Consider the following 19235-nt stretch of genomic DNA (forward strand, 5'->3'; position numbering starts at 1 on the left):
CTCCAACCCTGTTCCTGGAGAGCTACTGTCCTGTAGGTTTTCACTCCAACCCTGTTCCTGGAGAGCTACTGTCCTGTAGGTTTTCACTCCAACCCTGTTCCTGGAGAGCTACTGTCCTGTAGGTTTTCACTCCAACCCTGTTCCTGGAGAGCTACTGTCCTGTAGGTTTTCACTCCAACCCTAATCTACTGCACCTGATTCTAATAATTACCTGGTTGATTAGCTGAATCTGGTTAGTTACAGCTGCGGTTGGAGTGAAAACCTACAGGAGGGTGGCTCTCCAGGAACAGGGTTGGAGGGAAAACCTACAGGAGGGTGGCTCTCCAGGAACAGGGTTGGAGTTAAAAATCTACAGGAGGGTGGCTCTCCAGGAACAGGGTTGGAGTGAAAACCTACAGGAGGGTAACTCTCCAGGAACAGGGTTGGAGTGAGAACCTACAGGAGGGTAGCTCTCAAGGAACAGGGTTGGAGTGAAAACCTACTGGAGGGTAGCTCTCCAGGAACAGGGTTGGAGTGAAAACCTACAGGAGGGTAGCTCTCCAGGAACAGGGTTGGAGTGAAAACCTACAGGAGGGTGGCTCTCCAGGAACAGGGTTGGAGTTAAAAACCTACAGGAGGGTGGCTCTCCAGGAACAGGGTTGGAGTGAAAACCTACAGGAGGGTGGCTCTCCAGGAACAGGGTTGGAGTTAAAAACCTACAGGACGGTGGCTCTCCAGGAACAGGGTTGGAGTGAAAACCTACAGGAGGGTAGCTCTCCAGGAACAGGGTTGGAGTGAAAACCTACAGGAGGGTAGCTCTCCAGGAACAGGGTTGGAGTGAAAACCTACAGGAGGGTAGCTCTCCAGGAACAGGGTTGGAGTGAAAACCTACAGGAGGGTAGCTCTCCAGGAACAGGGTTGGAGTGAAAACCTATAGGAGGGTAGCTCTCCAGGAATAGGGTTGGCTAGCCCTGCTTTATGTCTATGTCATTACAATGTGTGGCGCTTGTTCAAGGTTCATCAGTTCCTATGCTGCAGTGTGAGACACCACCTTACTGGATAGGTCTAGCTTTGACAGCTACAAGTGGTTGTCTACCAACAGCTTCAAAATGATCCACACAATTCATTAGATGGATCACTTCAAGACAAGCCGTCCTGAACGCGTCTATTTTGAACGTCTGCTTCTTTCCGTCAGATAGGTCCGCTATTTTATCACACCAAGTCAGAACAGGAAAGGTGACAGCATTGGGTCCTTGACTTCTAAACATAACAAGGACTAAGTAACCCTGAAAGAGTTGGGGCTGATTTAAACCAGTCTTAAAGTATAAGTAACCCTGAAAGAAGTTAGGGCTGATTTTAAACCAGTCTTAACGTATAAGTAACCCTGAAAGAAGTTAGGGCTGATTTAAACCAGTCTTAACGTATAAGTAACCCTGGAAGAGTTGGGGCTGATTAAACCAGTCTAAATGCATTACCCAGCACTTGGCTCAAACACATTATTAGTCTGATGCCGACTGCCTCCCTCCTCCTGGAGAAGGGAAGCAGTTCTTAGTGAAAATGAGCTCTCACTTTCTATTTAACCAGGCACCCTAGCACCCGTTCAGTGAGCCTCCTGAGCCCCTACTTAATGTAGGACAAGAAACATAAAGCCAGCGTGTGTGTGTGTATTACAATGTGACCTGAGGTGTGTGTGTGTGGGCGGCTGCCTCCAAGATGTTGTTAATCAGCCCGGGTGAAAGCTGCTGCTGCTACTGCAGTGGTTGTTTGTTGTTACCAGAGAATCAAAGGAACCCTTAATTCACTACAACAGCTTGAGAGATAAGAGGGAGCAAGGGATGGATGAAAGGAATGAGGAGAGGGAGGGAAGGAGAGAGAGGGAGGGAAGGAGAGAGAGGGAGGGAAGGAGTGTGTGTGTACAGAGCTTTTCCAAATACCTAAAGAAAAATAAGTATTATACCCTTCTGAACGAGGTAATTGTGTCGTTCAGATAACCTGGCCATGTCTCCTAAACCTCAACTGGAAAGATGGAACATGTTAACGCTGTAATCTGCAGAAGTGAGACCCGTGGATGTTGTTTTCTGCATCACATTGTTGCTTTGGAGAAATGTGAGCAGGGAACAGAAAGTTGAATTTTATATTTTATTTTTAAATCTTAAAAATAAAAAAAATACACCCTTTTTTCTCCCCAATTTCGTGGTTCCAATTGTTTAGTAGCTACTATCTTGTCTCATCGCTACAACTCCCGTACGGGCTCGGGAGAGACGAAGGTTGAAAGTCATGCATCCACAGGAGTCGCTGGTGTGCGATGAGACAAGGATATCCCTACAGGCCAAACCCTCCCTAACCCGGACGACGCTGGGCCAATTGTGCGTCGCCCCACGGACCTCCTGGTCGGTTACGACAGAGCCTCGGCGCGAACCCAGAGTCTCTGGTGGCACAGCTGGCGTTGCAGTACAGCACCCTTAACCACTGCGCCACCCAGGAGGCAGGGAACAGAAAGTTGACCAAAGTTATCAATCATTCTTATGTGTTTCTGAAGGGATTTTCCAGACAGACTCATGTATAACTAATCATCACTGTCTGCTTTGCCTTGCCAGTGTCGTAGGAAACATTCCTCATTAGACAAGACAGTCCTTTATTTATAATTATTGTGATATACCTCATATGAACTGTATACCACACGTGGTCTCAATGAAAGACAATACAACATAATGGTACTGGATTGCCTATTTGTTGAGAAGGACAGGTTTTTGGCCCAACCCACTGAGTCTAAATCATGTCCATTCTGTTTCAGGTGTCGGGGTTGTTTCATGATGCCAGCATTGGAAACCCTATCAACATCGTAGTGGTTCGTCTGATCCTGCTGGAGAAGGAAGAGGTAAGAGAACCACAGCTCAGGCCTGCACATTACAAAACACCATTACAACATCGTAGTGGTTGGTCTGATCCTGCTGGAGAAGGAAGAGGTAAGAGAACCACAGCTCAGGCCTGCACGTTACAAAACACCATTAGTAAACCACTGTCATTAGAGCTCCGTTTTAAAGACAGATTTACTGAATCAGTGTTGAAAGACTTATAAAGGGTTCATTTGTGGCATAAAATGACTGCCAGATCTTAATGACAATGACCATTAATCGTACCCTAAAACAAAACTGTCAGACTGACCACAACAATATATTTTAATTAGATTTTATCCATATAAAACACAACAACAAAAAAGGTAACACAAAAATAGCTAATTATGAATTGATCACAAATCCTAACACCAGTAGGCTGCAATAACAGATTCAAGTGGCTTGAGTCCCAGTGTCATACGAGGAAATGGAATATGTGACGCACATTGTAAAGATGTCGCAAAGTTACATTTCTTTTGATGGCGTCGAGACTCCACTCTTGTTAAAACTAGTGTATGATCATGCATTGTCGCTTGAAACGAAGCAGTTATGCTCTTGGTAATTGGTCTAAACTAGTTCCAATGTCATTTTCCGTAAACGATCAAATAATATGATTCGTTTGTGTAATGATCTGAGGAAGTTCTGACTGCAGGCGATGACCGACTCCGTATGAGACAGATTGAGACGGGGAGAGAGAAATGGAGAAATGGAGAAATAGAGAGCGAGAGCCAGTACATAGCTACCTGCCTTTCTGTTTATTCAACTGTGAAGCAGTGTCTATTTCACTGTCCATCTTTGTAATGTTGTGCCATAATATCCTAGTCTTGGGGGAAAGGATTGTCTATTGCACTGCAACATTCTAGAGATTTACTTTGTTGGTGGAGGGGTGATAACAGAGAAGCTCATTAGTGAGAGAAGGAAAGCGAGAACGAGAGAGTGAGAGATGGATAGCGCTAGCCCCGTCTGACTACTGTCTCTATCCTCTTCCCCCTCCAGCCTTGTCGTCATCATCATAGCCAAGGCCTCAGTTACATCCTTCAGCCTTGTCATCATCACAGCCAAGGCCTCAGTTACATCCTTCAAACAGCATTTTACATCAGAACACCACTGGCTCCCAGTGTAGGAAGTATAGGCCCCTACACCCTTCCCACAATGTGTTAGGAAGTGTAATGTGCTGAAACAAATCTCTCTGAAGTCGTGGTTACTGGCTAATGGGAATGATGTAGTCTGAGAAAGGGCATGTAGGGTCAGTTTCCTAACCATTCCCTAACCAAATCGTCTGGAACTGCTCTAGAGGTCTCTGTTTCATGTCTATATTTTGAAAGAGGAATTGGCCTGATCAACTCAAAAGTTTGTAGTTGAAAAAAGTATTTGGGTGCCGATTTCAAAAGGCATACATTTTCCTTTGAAAAAAGGAAGAACCTGTTTTCTTTTAATTTGTAATGTATTTATTTAGCAGGTCAGAGGTCAGAGCAAACAGAGGCATTTAGGCAAAGCCTTTGTCTAAAGCTGACTAAGCCTGTCGCCGAAACACGTTCGTTTGCACTGACTTCTGCTATAAAAAAAAGAAAATTGAACTTATTAAAAGAGAACAGGTTTTTCCTTTTTTCAAATATTCCACTGACACTGTAGTGTCTATACGTTGACACACAACGTAGACTACTAGACTGTCGATGTTTACATCCCTGCAGAGTAAAGTCTGTGGTTGGCCATAATATGGTTCTTAATGGGTTGTCATAATCATGCTTGAAAGTGCACATTTGAACCTTGAATGCAGTTTTGACTCCTGAAGGTGAATCTAACTCTTCATCAAGAGCTAATAGCTCAAAGCTATGATAATATGACCAATTGTATTACTTTCTAGAATGGCTGTCTAGTAGACACAGCAACTTAAATGCCTCTAAAGCAGTGATGTAGGGGTAAAACAAAATTGGTGGGAAAACTCTCTGGTTGTAATGCTTCCTATACTTTCAATGCTTTTTCCCACAAAAGGTGTGTAACCTGTGTTTACTTGACTACTGCTCTACAGGGACCAGATAAAGGTCTCTCAACCAGAGAAGCAGTTTACAACCAGGAAATGATGTCATTATGACATCAGATGCCATAAGCAACACAGCTTTGGAAAACCTCACCCCTGTTCATGAAGGTATCTGATGTTTCATTGTCTAACGTAACGATGACATCCCTGTGGTTGGCAGGAAGACCTGAAGATCACCCACCACGCTGACAACAGCCTGAGCAGCTTCTGTAAGTGGCAGAAACGGCTTAACGTGAAGGGAGAAGAACACGCGGTCCATCACGACGTGGCCGTCCTTCTCACCAGGTAATCCACTCCCATCAAGGCTGAATTCCATTTGCGGTCTATTGGGGAGAGGATGTATACTGAGCAAAAATATAAAGACAATATGCAACTATTTCAAAAATTTTACTGAGTTACAGTTCATATAAGAAAATCAGTCAATTGACATCTGTGGCATTTTGTTGTGTGACAAAACTGCATAGTTTAGTGGGTTTTTATTGTCCCCAGCACAAGGTGCACCTGTGTAATGGGCATGCTGTTTAATCATCTTCTTGATACGCCACACCTGTCAGGTGGATAGATTATCTTGGCAAAGGAGAAATTCTCATTGACAAAATTGTGCCCAATCATTTTAGATAAATAAGATTTTTGTGTACATGGAACATTTGAGATATTTTATTTCAGCTCATGAAACACGGGGCCAACACGGGGTTGCGTTTATATTTTTTGTTCAGTATACTTTCCTCTCCTTACTTGTGCTTTCTGAATAGTAGTACCTTTCGGTGCCGTCCTCGAAGCTGAAGGAAGTGGTCCTCCTCGCAAGGATTTGTCCTATTTTATTTATCTCGAAACACCCAAAATGTATTTCTCCTCACCATTCAGTCATGGAGGACAGTCCTTTTAACACGATGAATGGAATGAATATGAGCCATTACATGTAGAACACCATACTGGAACAAAACAGCCTTGAGATCCTTTGCCTACCTTCTCCTCCCATTGATGGCCTGACTGTTATTCGCTGTAGTTTACCACCAGAAACTAATTGTATTTTCCCTTCTTAATTGAATAGACCTTTTTTTCCTCCCTCGCGCCATCTCTTTGATGAGACCGCTTTCCACTCAAAGCCACTCATTAAACTACGACTCTTTTGTTTGACAAACGAGTGCAATTAGAGGCTCCACCAGAACTTGAATTTGAGCAGCGCCACAACAACAAGGATATTTCCAGAGATTTGGTGACATTCCCTGGACCTTTTTCAGAAGGTAGTTGGAGCTCCTGAGTTGTACTTTTCTCCAATTGTTTTAATTTAAGTAGCTTTTCCACAGAGACTCATCCCACCGGTCATGGTCTTGATAGATTGAGAACATTAAACACATGTCAAGAATAGGAAGTGATGATGTTAAAGGTCATTGTTGTGCTCCTTATTACAATGTCTCAGTCCTTCTCTCCCTCTGTCCTCTCCTTCTCTCCCTCTTTCCTCCTTTTCCCTCTCCTTTCCTCATCCTCTCGTCTTCTCTCCCTCCCTCCTCCCTTTTCCTCTCCCTCCCTCTGTCCTCTCCTTCTCTCCCTCTTTCCTCCTTTTCCCTCTCCATCCCTCATCCTCTCGTCTTCTCTCCCTCCCTCCTCCCCTCTCCTTCCCTCCTCCTTTTTCCTCTCCCTCCCTCCTCCCCTCCTTCCTTTTCCTCTCCCTCCCTCCTCCCCTCTCCTTCTCTCCTTCCCTCCTCCCCTTTCCTCTCCCTCCTCTCCTCAGAAAGGACATCTGTACGGCCATCAATAAGCCCTGTGAGACCCTGGGCCTGTCTCATGTGGCAGGAATGTGTCAGCCCCACCGCAGCTGCAGCATCAGTGAGGACACGGGCCTGCCGCTGGCCTTCACCGTCACCCACGAGCTCGGGCACAAGTAAGTGCATCGCATGTGCACATGGACACACACACACACACACACACACACACACACACACACACACACACACACACACACATACACACACACATACACGCACACACACACACACACACACACACACACACTCACACTGACACCGCACCTCATACATTTCTGTCACATGGTTGGATATTTTTTATTTTCTTTATTTCACCTTTATTTAAGCAGGTATGCTAGTTGAGAACACCTTTATTTAAGCAGGTAGGCTAGTTGAGAACACCTTTATTTAAGCAGGTATGCTAGTTGAGAACACCTTTATTTAAGCAGGTAGGCTAGTTGAGAACACCTTTATTTAAGCAGGTAGGCTAGTTGAGAACACCTTTATTTAAGCAGGTAGGCTAGTTGAGAACACCTTTATTTAACCAGGTGGCTAGTTGAGAACAAGTTCTCATTTACAACTGTGACCTGGCCAATATAAAGCAAAGCAGTGCGACGCAAACAACAACACAGAGTTACACATGGAATAAACAAACATACAGGCAATAATACAGTAGAGAAAGTCTATATACAGCATGTGCAGATGAGGTCGGATAAGAGAGGTAAGGCAATAAATAGGCCATGGTGGCAAAATGATTCCAGTATGGCAAATTAAACACTGGGGTGATAGATGTGCAGAAGATGAGTGTGCAAGTAGTGGTACTGTGGTGCAAAGGAGCAAAATAAATAAAAAGATGGTGATGAGGTAGTTTGATGGGCTATTTACAGGTGGGCTATGTACATGTACAGTGATCTGTGAGCTGCTCTGACAGCTGGTGCTTAAAGCTAGTGAGCGAGATATGAGTCTCCAGCTTCAGTGATTTTTGCAGTTCGTTCCAGTCATTGGCAGCAGAGAACTGGAAGGAAAGGCGGCCGAAGGAGGAATTGGCTTTGGGGATGACCAGTGAAATATACCTGTTGGAGTGTGTGCTGCAGGTGGGTGCTGCTATGGTGACCAGTGAGCTGAGATAAGGCGGGGTTTTACCTAGCAATGACTTATAGATGACCTGGAGCCAGTGGGTTTGGCGACTGATATAAAGCGAGGGCCAGCCAACGAGAGCATACAGGTTGCAGTGGTGGGTAGTATATAGGGCTTTGGTGACAAAACGGATGGCACTGTGATAGACTGCATCCAATTTGCTGAGTAGAGTGTTGGAGGCTATTTTGTAAATGACATCGCCGAAGTCAAGGATCAGTAGGATAGTCAGTTTTACTAGGGTATGTTTGGCAGCATGAGTGAAATAGGAAGCTGATTCTAGATTTAATTTCGGATTGGAGATGCTTATTATGAGCCTGGAAGGAGAGTTTACAGTCTAACCAAACACCTAGGTATTTGTAGTTGTCCACATATTCTAAGTCAGAACTGTCCAGAGTAGTGATGCTGGACAGGTGGGTAGGTGTGGGCAGCGATCGGTTGAAGAGCATGCATTTAGTTTTGCTTGCATTTAAGAGTAGTTGGAGGCCACGGAAGGAGAGTTGTATGGCATTGATTCTCGTCTGGAGAGTAGTTAACACAGTGTCCAAAGAAGGGCCAGAAGTATACAGAATGGTGTTGTCTGCGTGGAGGTGGATCAGAGAATCACCAGCAGCATTGATGTATACAGAGAAAATAGTTGGCCCAAGGATGGAACCCTGTGGCACCCCCATAGAGACTGCCAGAGGTCCGGACAACAGGCCCTCCGATTTGACACACTGAACTCTGTCTGAGAAGTAGTTGGTGAACCAGGCGAGGCAGTCATTTGAGAAACAAAGAGTCTGCCGATAAGAATGTGGTGATTGACGAGTCGAAATTCTTGGCCAGGTCGATGAATACAACTGCACAGTATTGTCTCTTATCGACGGTGGTTATGATATCGTTTAGGACATTAGAATGTGCGTTGAAGATGTCGTTCCCATAGCAACGATTAAAACGTTCCCCAACCAGAAACCGTGGATTGATGGCAGCATTCGTGTGGAACTGAAGGCGCGAACCACTGCTTTTAATCAGGGCAAGGTGTCTGGTAACATGACTGAATACAAACAGTGCAGCTATTCCCTCCGCAAGGCTATCAAACAAGCTAAGCGCCAGTACAGAGACAAAGTAGAATCTCAATTCAACGGCTCAGACACAAGAGGCATGTGGCAGGGTCTACAGTCAATCACGGACTACAGGAAGAAACCCAGCCCAGTCACGGACCAGGATGTCTTGCTCCCAGGCAGACTAAACAACTTTTTTGCCCGCTTTGAGGACAATACAGTGCCACTGACACGGCCTGCAAGGAAAACATGCGGTCTCTCCTTCACTGCAGCCGAAGTGAGTAAGACATTTAAACGTGTTAACCCTCGCAAGGCTGCAGGCCCAGACGGCATCCCCAGCCGCGCCCTCAGAGCATGCGCAGACCAGCTGGCCGGTGTGTTTACGGACATATTCAACCAATCCCTATACCAGTCTGCTGTTCCCACATGCTTCAAGAGGGCCACCATTGTTCCTGTTCCCAAGAAAGCTAAGGTAACTGAGCTAAACGACTACCGCCCCGTAGCACTCACATCCGTCATCATGAAGTGCTTTGAGAGACTAGTCAAGGACCATATCACCTCCACCCTACCTGACACCCTTGACCCACTCCAATTTGCTTACCGCCCAAATATGTCCACAGACGATGCAATCTCAACCACACTGCACACTGCCCTAACCCATCTGGACAAGAGGAATACCTATGTGAGAATGCTGTTCATCGACTACAGCTCGGCATTCAACACCATAGTACCCTCCAAGCTCGTCATCAAGCTCGAGACCCTGGGTCTCGACCCCGCCCTGTGCAACTGGGTACTGGACTTCCTGACGGGCCGCCCCCAGGTGGTGAGGGTAGGCAACAACATCTCCTCCCCGCTGATCCTCAACACTGGGGCCCCACAAGGGTGCGTTCTGAGCCCTCTCCTGTACTCCCTGTTCACCCACGACTGCGTGGCCACGCACGCCTCCAACTCAATCATCAAGTTTGCGGACGACACAACAGTGGTAGGCTTGATTACCAACAACGACGAGACGGCCTACAGGGAGGAGGTGAGGGCCCTCGGAGTGTGGTGTCAGGAAAATAACCTCACACTCAACGTCAACAAAACTAAGGAGATGATTGTGGACTTCAGGAAACAGCAGAGGGAACACCCCCCCATCCACATCGATGGAACAGTAGTGGAGAGGGTAGCAAGTTTTAAGTTCCTCGGCATACACATCACAGACAAACTGAATTGGTCCACTCACACAGACAGCATCGTGAGGAAGGAGCAGCAGCGCCTCTTCAACCTCAGGAGGCTGAAGAAATTCGGCTTGTCACCAAAAGCACTCACAAACTTCTACAGATGCACAATCGAGAGCATCCTGGCGGGCTGTATCACCGCCTGGTATGGCAACTGCACCGCCCTCAACCGTAAGGCTCTCCAGAGGGTAGTGAGGTCTGCACAACGCATCACCGGGGGCAAACTACCTGCCCTCCAGGACACCTACACCACCCGATGCTACAGGAAGGCCATAAAGATCATCAAGGACATCAACCACCCGAGCCACTGCCTGTTCACCCCGCTGTCATCCAGAAGGCGAGGTCAGTACAGGTGCATCAAAGCTGGGACCGAGAGACTGAAAAACAGCTTCTATCTCAAGGCCATCAGACTGTTAAACAGCCACCACTAACATTGAGTGGCTACTGCCAACACACTGTCAATGCCACTGACTCTACTCCAGCCACTTTAATCATGGGAATTGATGGGAAATGATGTAAATATATCACTAGCCACTTTAAACAATGCTACCTTATATAATGTTACTTACCCTACATTATTAATCTCATATGCATACGTAGATACTGTACTCTATATCATCGACTGCATCCTTATGTAATACATGTATCACTAGCCACTTTAACTATGCCACTTGGTTTACATACTCATCTCATATGTATATACTGTACTCGATATCATCTACTGTATCTTGCCTATGCTGCTCTGTACCATCACTCATTCATATATCCTTATGTACATATTCTTTATCCCCTTACATTGTGTATAAGACAGTAGTTTTTTTTGGAATTGTTAGTTAGATTACTTGTTCGTTATTACTGCATTGTCGGAACTAGAAGCACAAGCATTTCGCTACACTCGCATTAACATCTGCTAACCATGTGTATGTGACAAATAAATTTGATTTGATTTGATTTGACGTGGCTGAGGTGCACCCATGACCAGCTTGGAAACCAGATTGCATAGCGGAGAAGGTATGGTGGGATTCGAAATGGTCGGTGATCTGTTTGTTGACTTGGCTTCGAAGACCTTAGAAAGGCAGAGTAGGATAGATATAGGTCTGTAGCAGTTTGGGTCTAGAGTGTCTCCCCCGTTAAAGAGGGGGATGACCGTGGGAGCTTTCCAATCTTTGGGGATCTCAAACAATACAAAAGAGAGTTTGAACAGGCTAGTAAAAGGGGTTGCAACAATTTCTGAGGATAATTTTAGGAAGAGAGGGTCCAGATTGTCTAGCCCTGCTGATTTGTAGGGGTCCAGATTTTGCAGCTCTTTCAGAACATCTGGATTTGGATTTGGGTGAAGGAGAAATGGGGGAGGCTTGGGCAAGTTGCAGTGAGGGGTGCAGGGCTGTTGGCCGGGGTAGGCGTAGCCAGGTGGAAAGCATGGCCAGCCATAGAAAAAGGCTTATTGAATTTCTCAATTATTGCGGATTTATCGGTGGTGACAGTGTTTCCTAGCTTCAGTGCAGTGGACAGCTGCTCTTATTCTCCATGGTCTTGTCACATGGTTTGATGTGTCACATGGTTTGATGTGTCACATGGTTTAATGTGTCACATGGTTGGATGTGTCACTTGGTTGGATGTGTCACTTGGTTGGATGTGTCACTTGGTTGGATGTGTCACATGGTTTAATGTGTCACATGGTTGGTGGTTGGATGTATCACTTGGTTGGATGTATCACTTGGTTGGATGTGTCACATGGTTTAATGTGTCACATGGTTGGTGGTTGGATGTGTCACTTGGTTGGATGTGTCACTTGGTTGGATGTGTCACATGGTTTAATGTGTCACATGGTTGGTGGTTGGATGTATCACTTGGTTGGATGCATCACTTGGTTGGATGTGTCACATGGTTTAATGTGTCACATGGTTGGTGGTTGGATGTGTCACTTGGTTGGATGTGTCACTTGGTTGGATGTGTCACTTGGTTGGATGTGTCACATGGTTTAATGTGTCACATGGTTGGTGGTTGGATGTGTCACTTGGTTGGATGTGTCACTTGGTTGGATGTATCACTTGGTTGGATGCATCACTTGTTTGGATGTGTTTGATTTGCCATCTTCTCTGCGATTATGGGTTGAATGTTAAGTGTTACAGTGCCTTCACAAAGTATTCCACATTTTTAAATGGATAAAACCATATATAAATCCTCACCCATCTACACACTGGCCCATATTGACAATGCAAAAACATGTTTTTATACATTTTTGTTATTACATAAATATCTAGTTTGCTTAAGTATTCACATCCCTTAGTCAATACTTTGTAGAAGCACTTTTGGCAGCGATTACAGCTTTGAGTCATCTTGGGTATGTGTCTGGGTCAGCTTTGAATCGTCTTGGGTATGTCTGGATCAGCTTAGAGTCATCTTGGGTATGTGTCTGGGTCAGCTTAGAGTCATCTTGGGTATGTGTCTGGTTCAGCTTTGAGTCGTCTTGGGTATGTGTCTGGATCAGCTTTGAGTCGTCTTGGGTACGTGTCTGGATCAGCTTTGAGTCGTCTTGGGTACGTGTCTGGATCAGCTTTGAGTCGTCTCAGGGATGTCTGGTTCAGCTTTGAGTCGTCTCAGGGATGTCTGGTTCAGCTTTGAGTCGTCTAGGCTATGTCTGGATCAGCTTTGAGTCATCTTGGGTATGTCTGGATCAGCTTTGAGTCATCTAGGCTATGTCTGGATCAGCTTTGCACAACTGGATTTGGGGATTTTCTCAAACTCTTAAGTTACTTGGGGAGCGGCGGTGAACAGCCGTCTTCAAGTTTTTCCACAGATTTTCAATGGGATTCAAGTCTGGGCTTTGGCTGAGCCACTAAAGGACTTTCCCATTCCCATTCTTGTTCTGAAACTATTCTAGCGTTGCTTTGGCTGTATGCTTGGGGTCATTGTCCTGTTGGAATGTAAATATTTGCACCAGTCTAAGGTCGTTTGCACTCTGAAGTAGCATCTTACCAAGGATGTTCCTGTATTTGGCTCAATCATTGTTCCCTCTATCATGACCAGTCTCCCAGTCCCTGCTGCTGAAAAGCATCCCCATAGCATGATGCTACCACCGCCATGATTCACTGAAGGGATGGTGTTAGAAGGGTGATGAGCTGTGCCTGGTTTTATCCAGATATATCCCTTTGCATTCAGGCCAAATCGTTACATTTTTGTTCCATCAGACCACAGCATCTTTTGCCTTATCTGAATCTTTCAAGTGCCTTTTAGGAAACTCCAGACGTGCTGACATGTGCCTTTTTCTCAGGAGTGGCTTCCGTCTGTCCACTCTACCATAAAGCCCAGATTGATCAATTGCTGTAGAGACTAGTGTCCTTCTGGCAGGCTCTCCCATCTCAGCCAATGAACTCTGTAGTTCTGTCAGTGGTTATTGGGTTATTGGGTTTTTGGTCACCTCCCTGACCAAGGTCCTTCTTGCCCGGTTGCTCAGTTTGGTTGGACGGCCAGCTCTATGCAGAGTCTGGGTAGTTCCATTTTTTTTTTTTCAATTACACAATGATGGAGACCATTGTGCTCTTGGAAACTTCAACAATCTAGAAAATATTTGATACCCTTCCCCAGATATACCGTGAGCTCCAAAAGTATTGGAACAGTGACACGTTGTTTTGCTCCCCAGATATACCGTGAGCTCCAAAAGTATTGGAACAGTGACACGTTGTTTTGCTCCCCAGATATACCGTGAGCTCCAAAAGTATTGGAACAGTGACACGTGTTGTTGTTTTGACTCTCTACTCCAGCACTTTGATTTAAAATTATACGATGACTATGAGGTCAAACCCCCAAGACATTTTAACCTCTCAACATTTCAATTAAAACCTGGAAGGTTAGCACAAATATCATACCCTCCCAAAAATGCCAACCTCCCAGGTTGTAATTGAAATGTTGAGAGGTTAGAATGTCTTGGGGGGGTTGACCTCATAGACATTATATCATTTCAAATCCAAAGTGCTAGAGTACAGAGCCTAAACAACAACACGTTTGTCACTGTCCCAATACTTTTGGAGCTCACTGTATGTCTCATCACAGTTCTCTCTCTGAGATCTACGGACAGTTCCTTGGAATTCATGGTATAGATTCTGCTCTGACGTGCACTAAATCAAGTCCAAACTATTGGTGGCCACAGGTGGACTCCAATCAAGTTGTAGTGACATCTCAAGGATGTTCAAAGGAAGCTACGTTTGGAGTGTCATAGCAAAGCAGTGTGAATACTTATGTTAATTAGTTATTTCTGTATTTTATTTTCAATAAATGTGCAAAAATGTCTAAAAACATGTTTTTTCACTTTGTAATTATGGGGTACTGTGTGTAGACGGGGTGAGGAAAAATATATTTAGTCCTTTTTTAACTCCGGCTGTAACACAACAAAATGTGGAATAAGTCAAGGGGTTTGTATACTTTCTGAAGGCACTGTGTGTGTTGAGTGTCTGGGACTATCAATCAAGAAGACAATTAATGTCATATTTGAATGGCTTGATGTCGAGATTTGACAATTAATTAATTATCTGCTTAGTTTATTCTTCATGAAATTATTTGCAGTGGCACAAAATGGTCCTTACTGCGACAGTATTTGAATTATTAATTAAATATACTCACATATTGTTAGTAAATTTTCTAGGAATAGATTAGTTTACAGAACAAAACACCCAATTCATTTATGAATAGTGCATCAGAGTGGGTATTGGATTTGCACATGGAATATTCTCTGCCCTCTGTTTACCAGCACTTCGATGTTTTAATGCATTTAAATGCATAACATTATCTATATACGATATTTAAATTCTGCTTTTGCAAAAAAAAAAATCCTGTCAATGTGCCTAGGGATTCACTAAATCATCAACTTACTAGCTAAACAGACACAGAACATCTAATTTAAACTACACTATTTCTTCCCCACTGCATATTTCATGTTTTTGTTCAACCAGCGAACACATTCTATCCACTCAAATCAAATCCAATTTTGTTTGTCACATACACATGGTTAGCAGATGTTAATTCGAGTGTAGCGAAATGCTTGTGCTTCTAGTTCTGACCATGCAGTAATATCTAACAAGTAATCTAACAAATTCACAACAACTACCTAATACACACAAATCTAAGGGGATGGGATACGAATGTGTAAATATATATAAATGTATGAGTGATGGCCGTGCGGCATAGGCAAGTTGAAATGGATGCTATGAAATACAGTATATATGAGAGGAGTAATGTAGGATATGTAAACATTATTAAAGTGGCATTATTTAAAGTGAATAGTGATACCTTTTGTTAAATCCATTTATTAAAGAGGCCAGTGATTTGGGTCTGTATGTTGGCAGCAGCCTCTCTATGTTAGTGGTGGCTGTTTAACAGTCTGATGGCCTTGAAATAGAAGCTGTTTTTCAGTCTCTCGGCCCCAGATTTGATGCACCTGTACTGACCTCGCCTTCTGGATGATAGTGTGGTGAACAGGCAGTGGCTCAGGTGGTTGTTGTTCTTGATGATCTTTTCGGCCTGCCTGTGACATCGGATGCTCTAGGTGTCCTGGAGGGCAGGTAGTTTGCCCCCGGGGATGCGTTTTGCAGACCGCACTACCCTCTGGAGAGCCTTGCGGTTGAGGGCGGTGCGGTTGCCGTACCAGGCGGTGATATAGCCTGACAGATTGTGCATCTGTAAAAGTTTGTGATGTGTTACACGTCATTGAATACCTGTTGTTTCCAGTGATGAGTACCCACTGGGCACAAACTGGTTGAATCAACGTTGTTTCCAGTGATGAGTACCCACTGGGCACAAACTGGCTGAATCAACGTTGTTTCCAGTGATGAGTACCCACTGGGCACAAACTGGTTGAATCAACGTTGTTTCCAGTGATGAGTACCCACTGGGCACAAACTGGCTGAATCAACGTTGTTTCCAGTGATGAGTACCCACTGGGCACAAACTGGTTGAATCAACGTTGTTTCCAGTGATGAGTACCCACTGGGCACAAACTGTCTGAATCAACGTTGTTTCAACGTAATTTGTCAACTTATTGTGATGTGGAATCTACGTGAAAAATATATTGGGTGTGCAAAAGGTAATCGACGCCAATTTGTATAGAGGTTGAAATTTCAACCACAGGACTATGTTATCATGGTTACCTAATTTCAACATATTCAAACATAAATATATTGAATGTGTACCTTTTCTAAAACAACGTCAGCTCTTCAATTTTATTTCCGCTATCAGAAGAAAAAAAACAATAGGCTGTGTAGCACCTCCTACTGGAGAATTGATCTATCTACAAGCTACCCTTTGGATTCTAATCCAGGGTTTTAACCAAGCCCAGTTTAGCTAGGATAATTGTCACTGACTATTACCAATGTGCTATCCTGGGAATGATTGTTGAGATCTCCACTTAAAAACTAAATAGATTTACTGTTGCTATCGAACTAATTCCATAGAGTAGGTTTAACAGTGTAAATTAAATGTGACCATACTTTATCACTCATATCTTCAATGATTCTATTGAGACCAAAATAGCATTTGCAAAGTCATCAACAGCTATTTTTTTCAATTGAACCCAGAATTCAACTAAACATCAACAATACATAGGACTAGGATTACACGCTCTGGTTGGTTTAAAATGGAATCATATTTTGTGATATTGAGTTGTTTGGTTGTTAACGCAACCAAATATCAACATTTGAAGGGGTTTCATTGTCCGCTTGTTTAGTTCCATCTTTGCAACGGACTTAGCCTGGCTATCCAAGTTTTAAAAATTAAAAAAGCTAAATCAGTTCAAATTTTTTCAAGTTTGGTTTGATTTAGTCCTATTCTTTAACTTAGATTTTCAGTCAAGATAGAGACTCGAATCCAACATATTATTCATTTGTAGACAACCTGGAGTTCATGCCAAGTCACTGGCACAGATGGAACTATCCAAACAGAAGATGCATCTCCTTCCAATGTTGATATTTGGCTTTGTTGACAACCAAACACGAGTCAATATCACTCTTGAAATACAATAACTATCTTATTAACTTGTCAACATGTTCACAAATGATATGTTGGATTCACGTCTTCAACTCAGTTAAAGAATGTGATTAAGCCAGTGGCTCAGATGGAACTAACCCTGCAGCAGATTCATCTTCTTTAAATGTTAATATTTTGATGCCTTGTCAACCAAACACAATGCAATATTACTTCTGTAAAATGGCCTTGCGTTACAACCTAATGTAACAATCAACCTTAAAATTAGTAACACATCCATGGCCACATTGTGAGGTTACTGCAACTATAGAAAGGTCTTCCTATTGTCACAATCGTTGTATTGAGGAGACCAAAGCGCAGCGTGGTGTGAATGCATGATTTAATGATAAGACGGAAAAACACGAAGTACACTAAACCGACCGACCGACCGACCGACCTAGAAAATGAGTGCTAACATCACATAGACAATAACTCACCAACCACAATACAAAACAGGCTACCTAAATATGGTTCCCAATCAGAGACAACGACAAACACCTGCCACTGATTGAGAACCATATCAGGCCAAAACACATAGAAATAGACAAACTAGACATACAACATAGAATGCCCACTCATATCACACCCTGACCAAACAAAACATAGAAACAAACAACGCAAATCATGGTCAGGGTGTGACACCTATGTTATCATATAAAGTGTGTATGTTCAAGATAGCATGAATAGGTCATTGCAGGTCAGGTGGAAATCTTCACAGTTCCTGTAATAATCTGACCAGATTCTCCAACAGTATTGATCACTTTTTAATGTAATACTTTTTATTGTAGTCTCAACTGTAATCCAGGTCATTTGGCACAGAGATATTTTAAATATTTTTTTTATTTCACCTTTATTTAACCAGGTTAGCTAGTTGAGAACAAGTTCTCATTTGCAACTGCGACCTGGCCAAGATAAAGCATAGCAATTCGACACATACAACAATACAGAGTTACACATGGAATAAACAAAACATACAGTCAATAATACAGTAGAACAAAAGAAAACAAAAAGTCTATATACAGTGAGTGCAAATGAGGTAAGTTAAGGAAATAAATAGGCCATGGCGGCGAAGTAATTACAATATAGCAATTAAACACTGGAATGGTAGATCGGCAGAAGATGAATATGCAGGTAAAGATACTGGGGTGCAAAGGAGCAAAATAAATAAATAAATACCAGTATGGGGATGAGGTAGGTAGATGGGCTGTTTACAGATGGGCTATGTACAGGTGCAGTGATCTGTAAGATGCTCTGACAGCTGGTGCTTAAAGCTAGTGAGGGAGATGTGAGTCTCCAGCTTCAGAGATTTGCAATTGCAATTCGTTCCAGTCATGGGCAGCAGAGAACTGGAAGGAAAGACGACCAAGGGAGGAATTGGCTTTGGGGGTGACCAGTGAGGTATACTTGCTGGAGCGCGTGCCACGAGTGGGTGCTGCTATGGTGACCAGTTAGCTGAGATAAGGCGGGGCTTTACCTAGCAGAGATTTGTAGATAACCTGTAGCCAGTGGGTTTGGCGACGAGTATGAAGCGAGGGCCAGCCAACGAGAGCGTACAAGTCGCAATGGTGGGTAGTGTCTGGGGCTTTGGTGACAAAACGGATGGCACTGTGATAGACTGCATCGAGTTTGTTCAGTAGAGTGTTGGATGCTATTTTATAGATGACATCACCGAAGTCGAGGATCGGTAGGATGGTCAGTTCAACGAGGGTATGTTTGGCAGCATGAGTGAAGGATGCTTTGTTGCGATATAGGAAGCCGATTCTAGATTTAATTTTGGATTGGAGATGCTTAATGTGAGTCTGGAAGGAGAGTTTACAGTCTAACCAGACACTCAGGTATTTGTAGTTGTCCACGTATTCTAAGTCAGGGCCGTCCAGAGTAGTGATGCTGGACGGGCGAGCAGGTGCGGGCAGTGATCGATTGAATAGCATGCATTTAGTTTTGATAACGCAATCTGTTGTATAAATAAATAACATATCTGACATTGTATTTCCATTTGAGCTTTGCTGTCCTTTTAAGTGGTTGAAGCGCAGGGATAGACATTTGGGTGACAACTTTTCCATTGTAATTTGGTTGTGCTTTTAGATGGTTGATCGAATAGTGATAACACATTGGAAATTCCACAACATTTTAGCTGTATTTTTTGAGTGAGTGAATCTCATTTATCCAAG

At 43.7% G+C, this 19235-nt stretch overlaps 1 protein-coding gene across 1 annotated transcript in view; it reads left to right on the forward strand.

Annotated features, from left to right (window-relative positions):
• LOC109885136 (A disintegrin and metalloproteinase with thrombospondin motifs 7) overlaps positions 1–19235 on the forward strand; it is a 47266-nt gene that overhangs the window by 22296 nt on the left and 5735 nt on the right. Inside the window, exons 5-7 of the mRNA XM_031817904.1 lie at positions 2774–2857; positions 5072–5196; positions 6644–6793. Of these exons, the coding sequence (XP_031673764.1) occupies positions 2774–2857; positions 5072–5196; positions 6644–6793 (359 nt within the window). The remainder of the gene's footprint in view (positions 1–2773; positions 2858–5071; positions 5197–6643; positions 6794–19235) is intronic.

This window comes from Oncorhynchus kisutch, unplaced genomic scaffold (genome assembly GCF_002021735.2).
Source record: "Oncorhynchus kisutch isolate 150728-3 unplaced genomic scaffold, Okis_V2 scaffold1190, whole genome shotgun sequence".
Taxonomy (NCBI): Eukaryota; Metazoa; Chordata; class Actinopteri; order Salmoniformes; family Salmonidae; genus Oncorhynchus; species Oncorhynchus kisutch.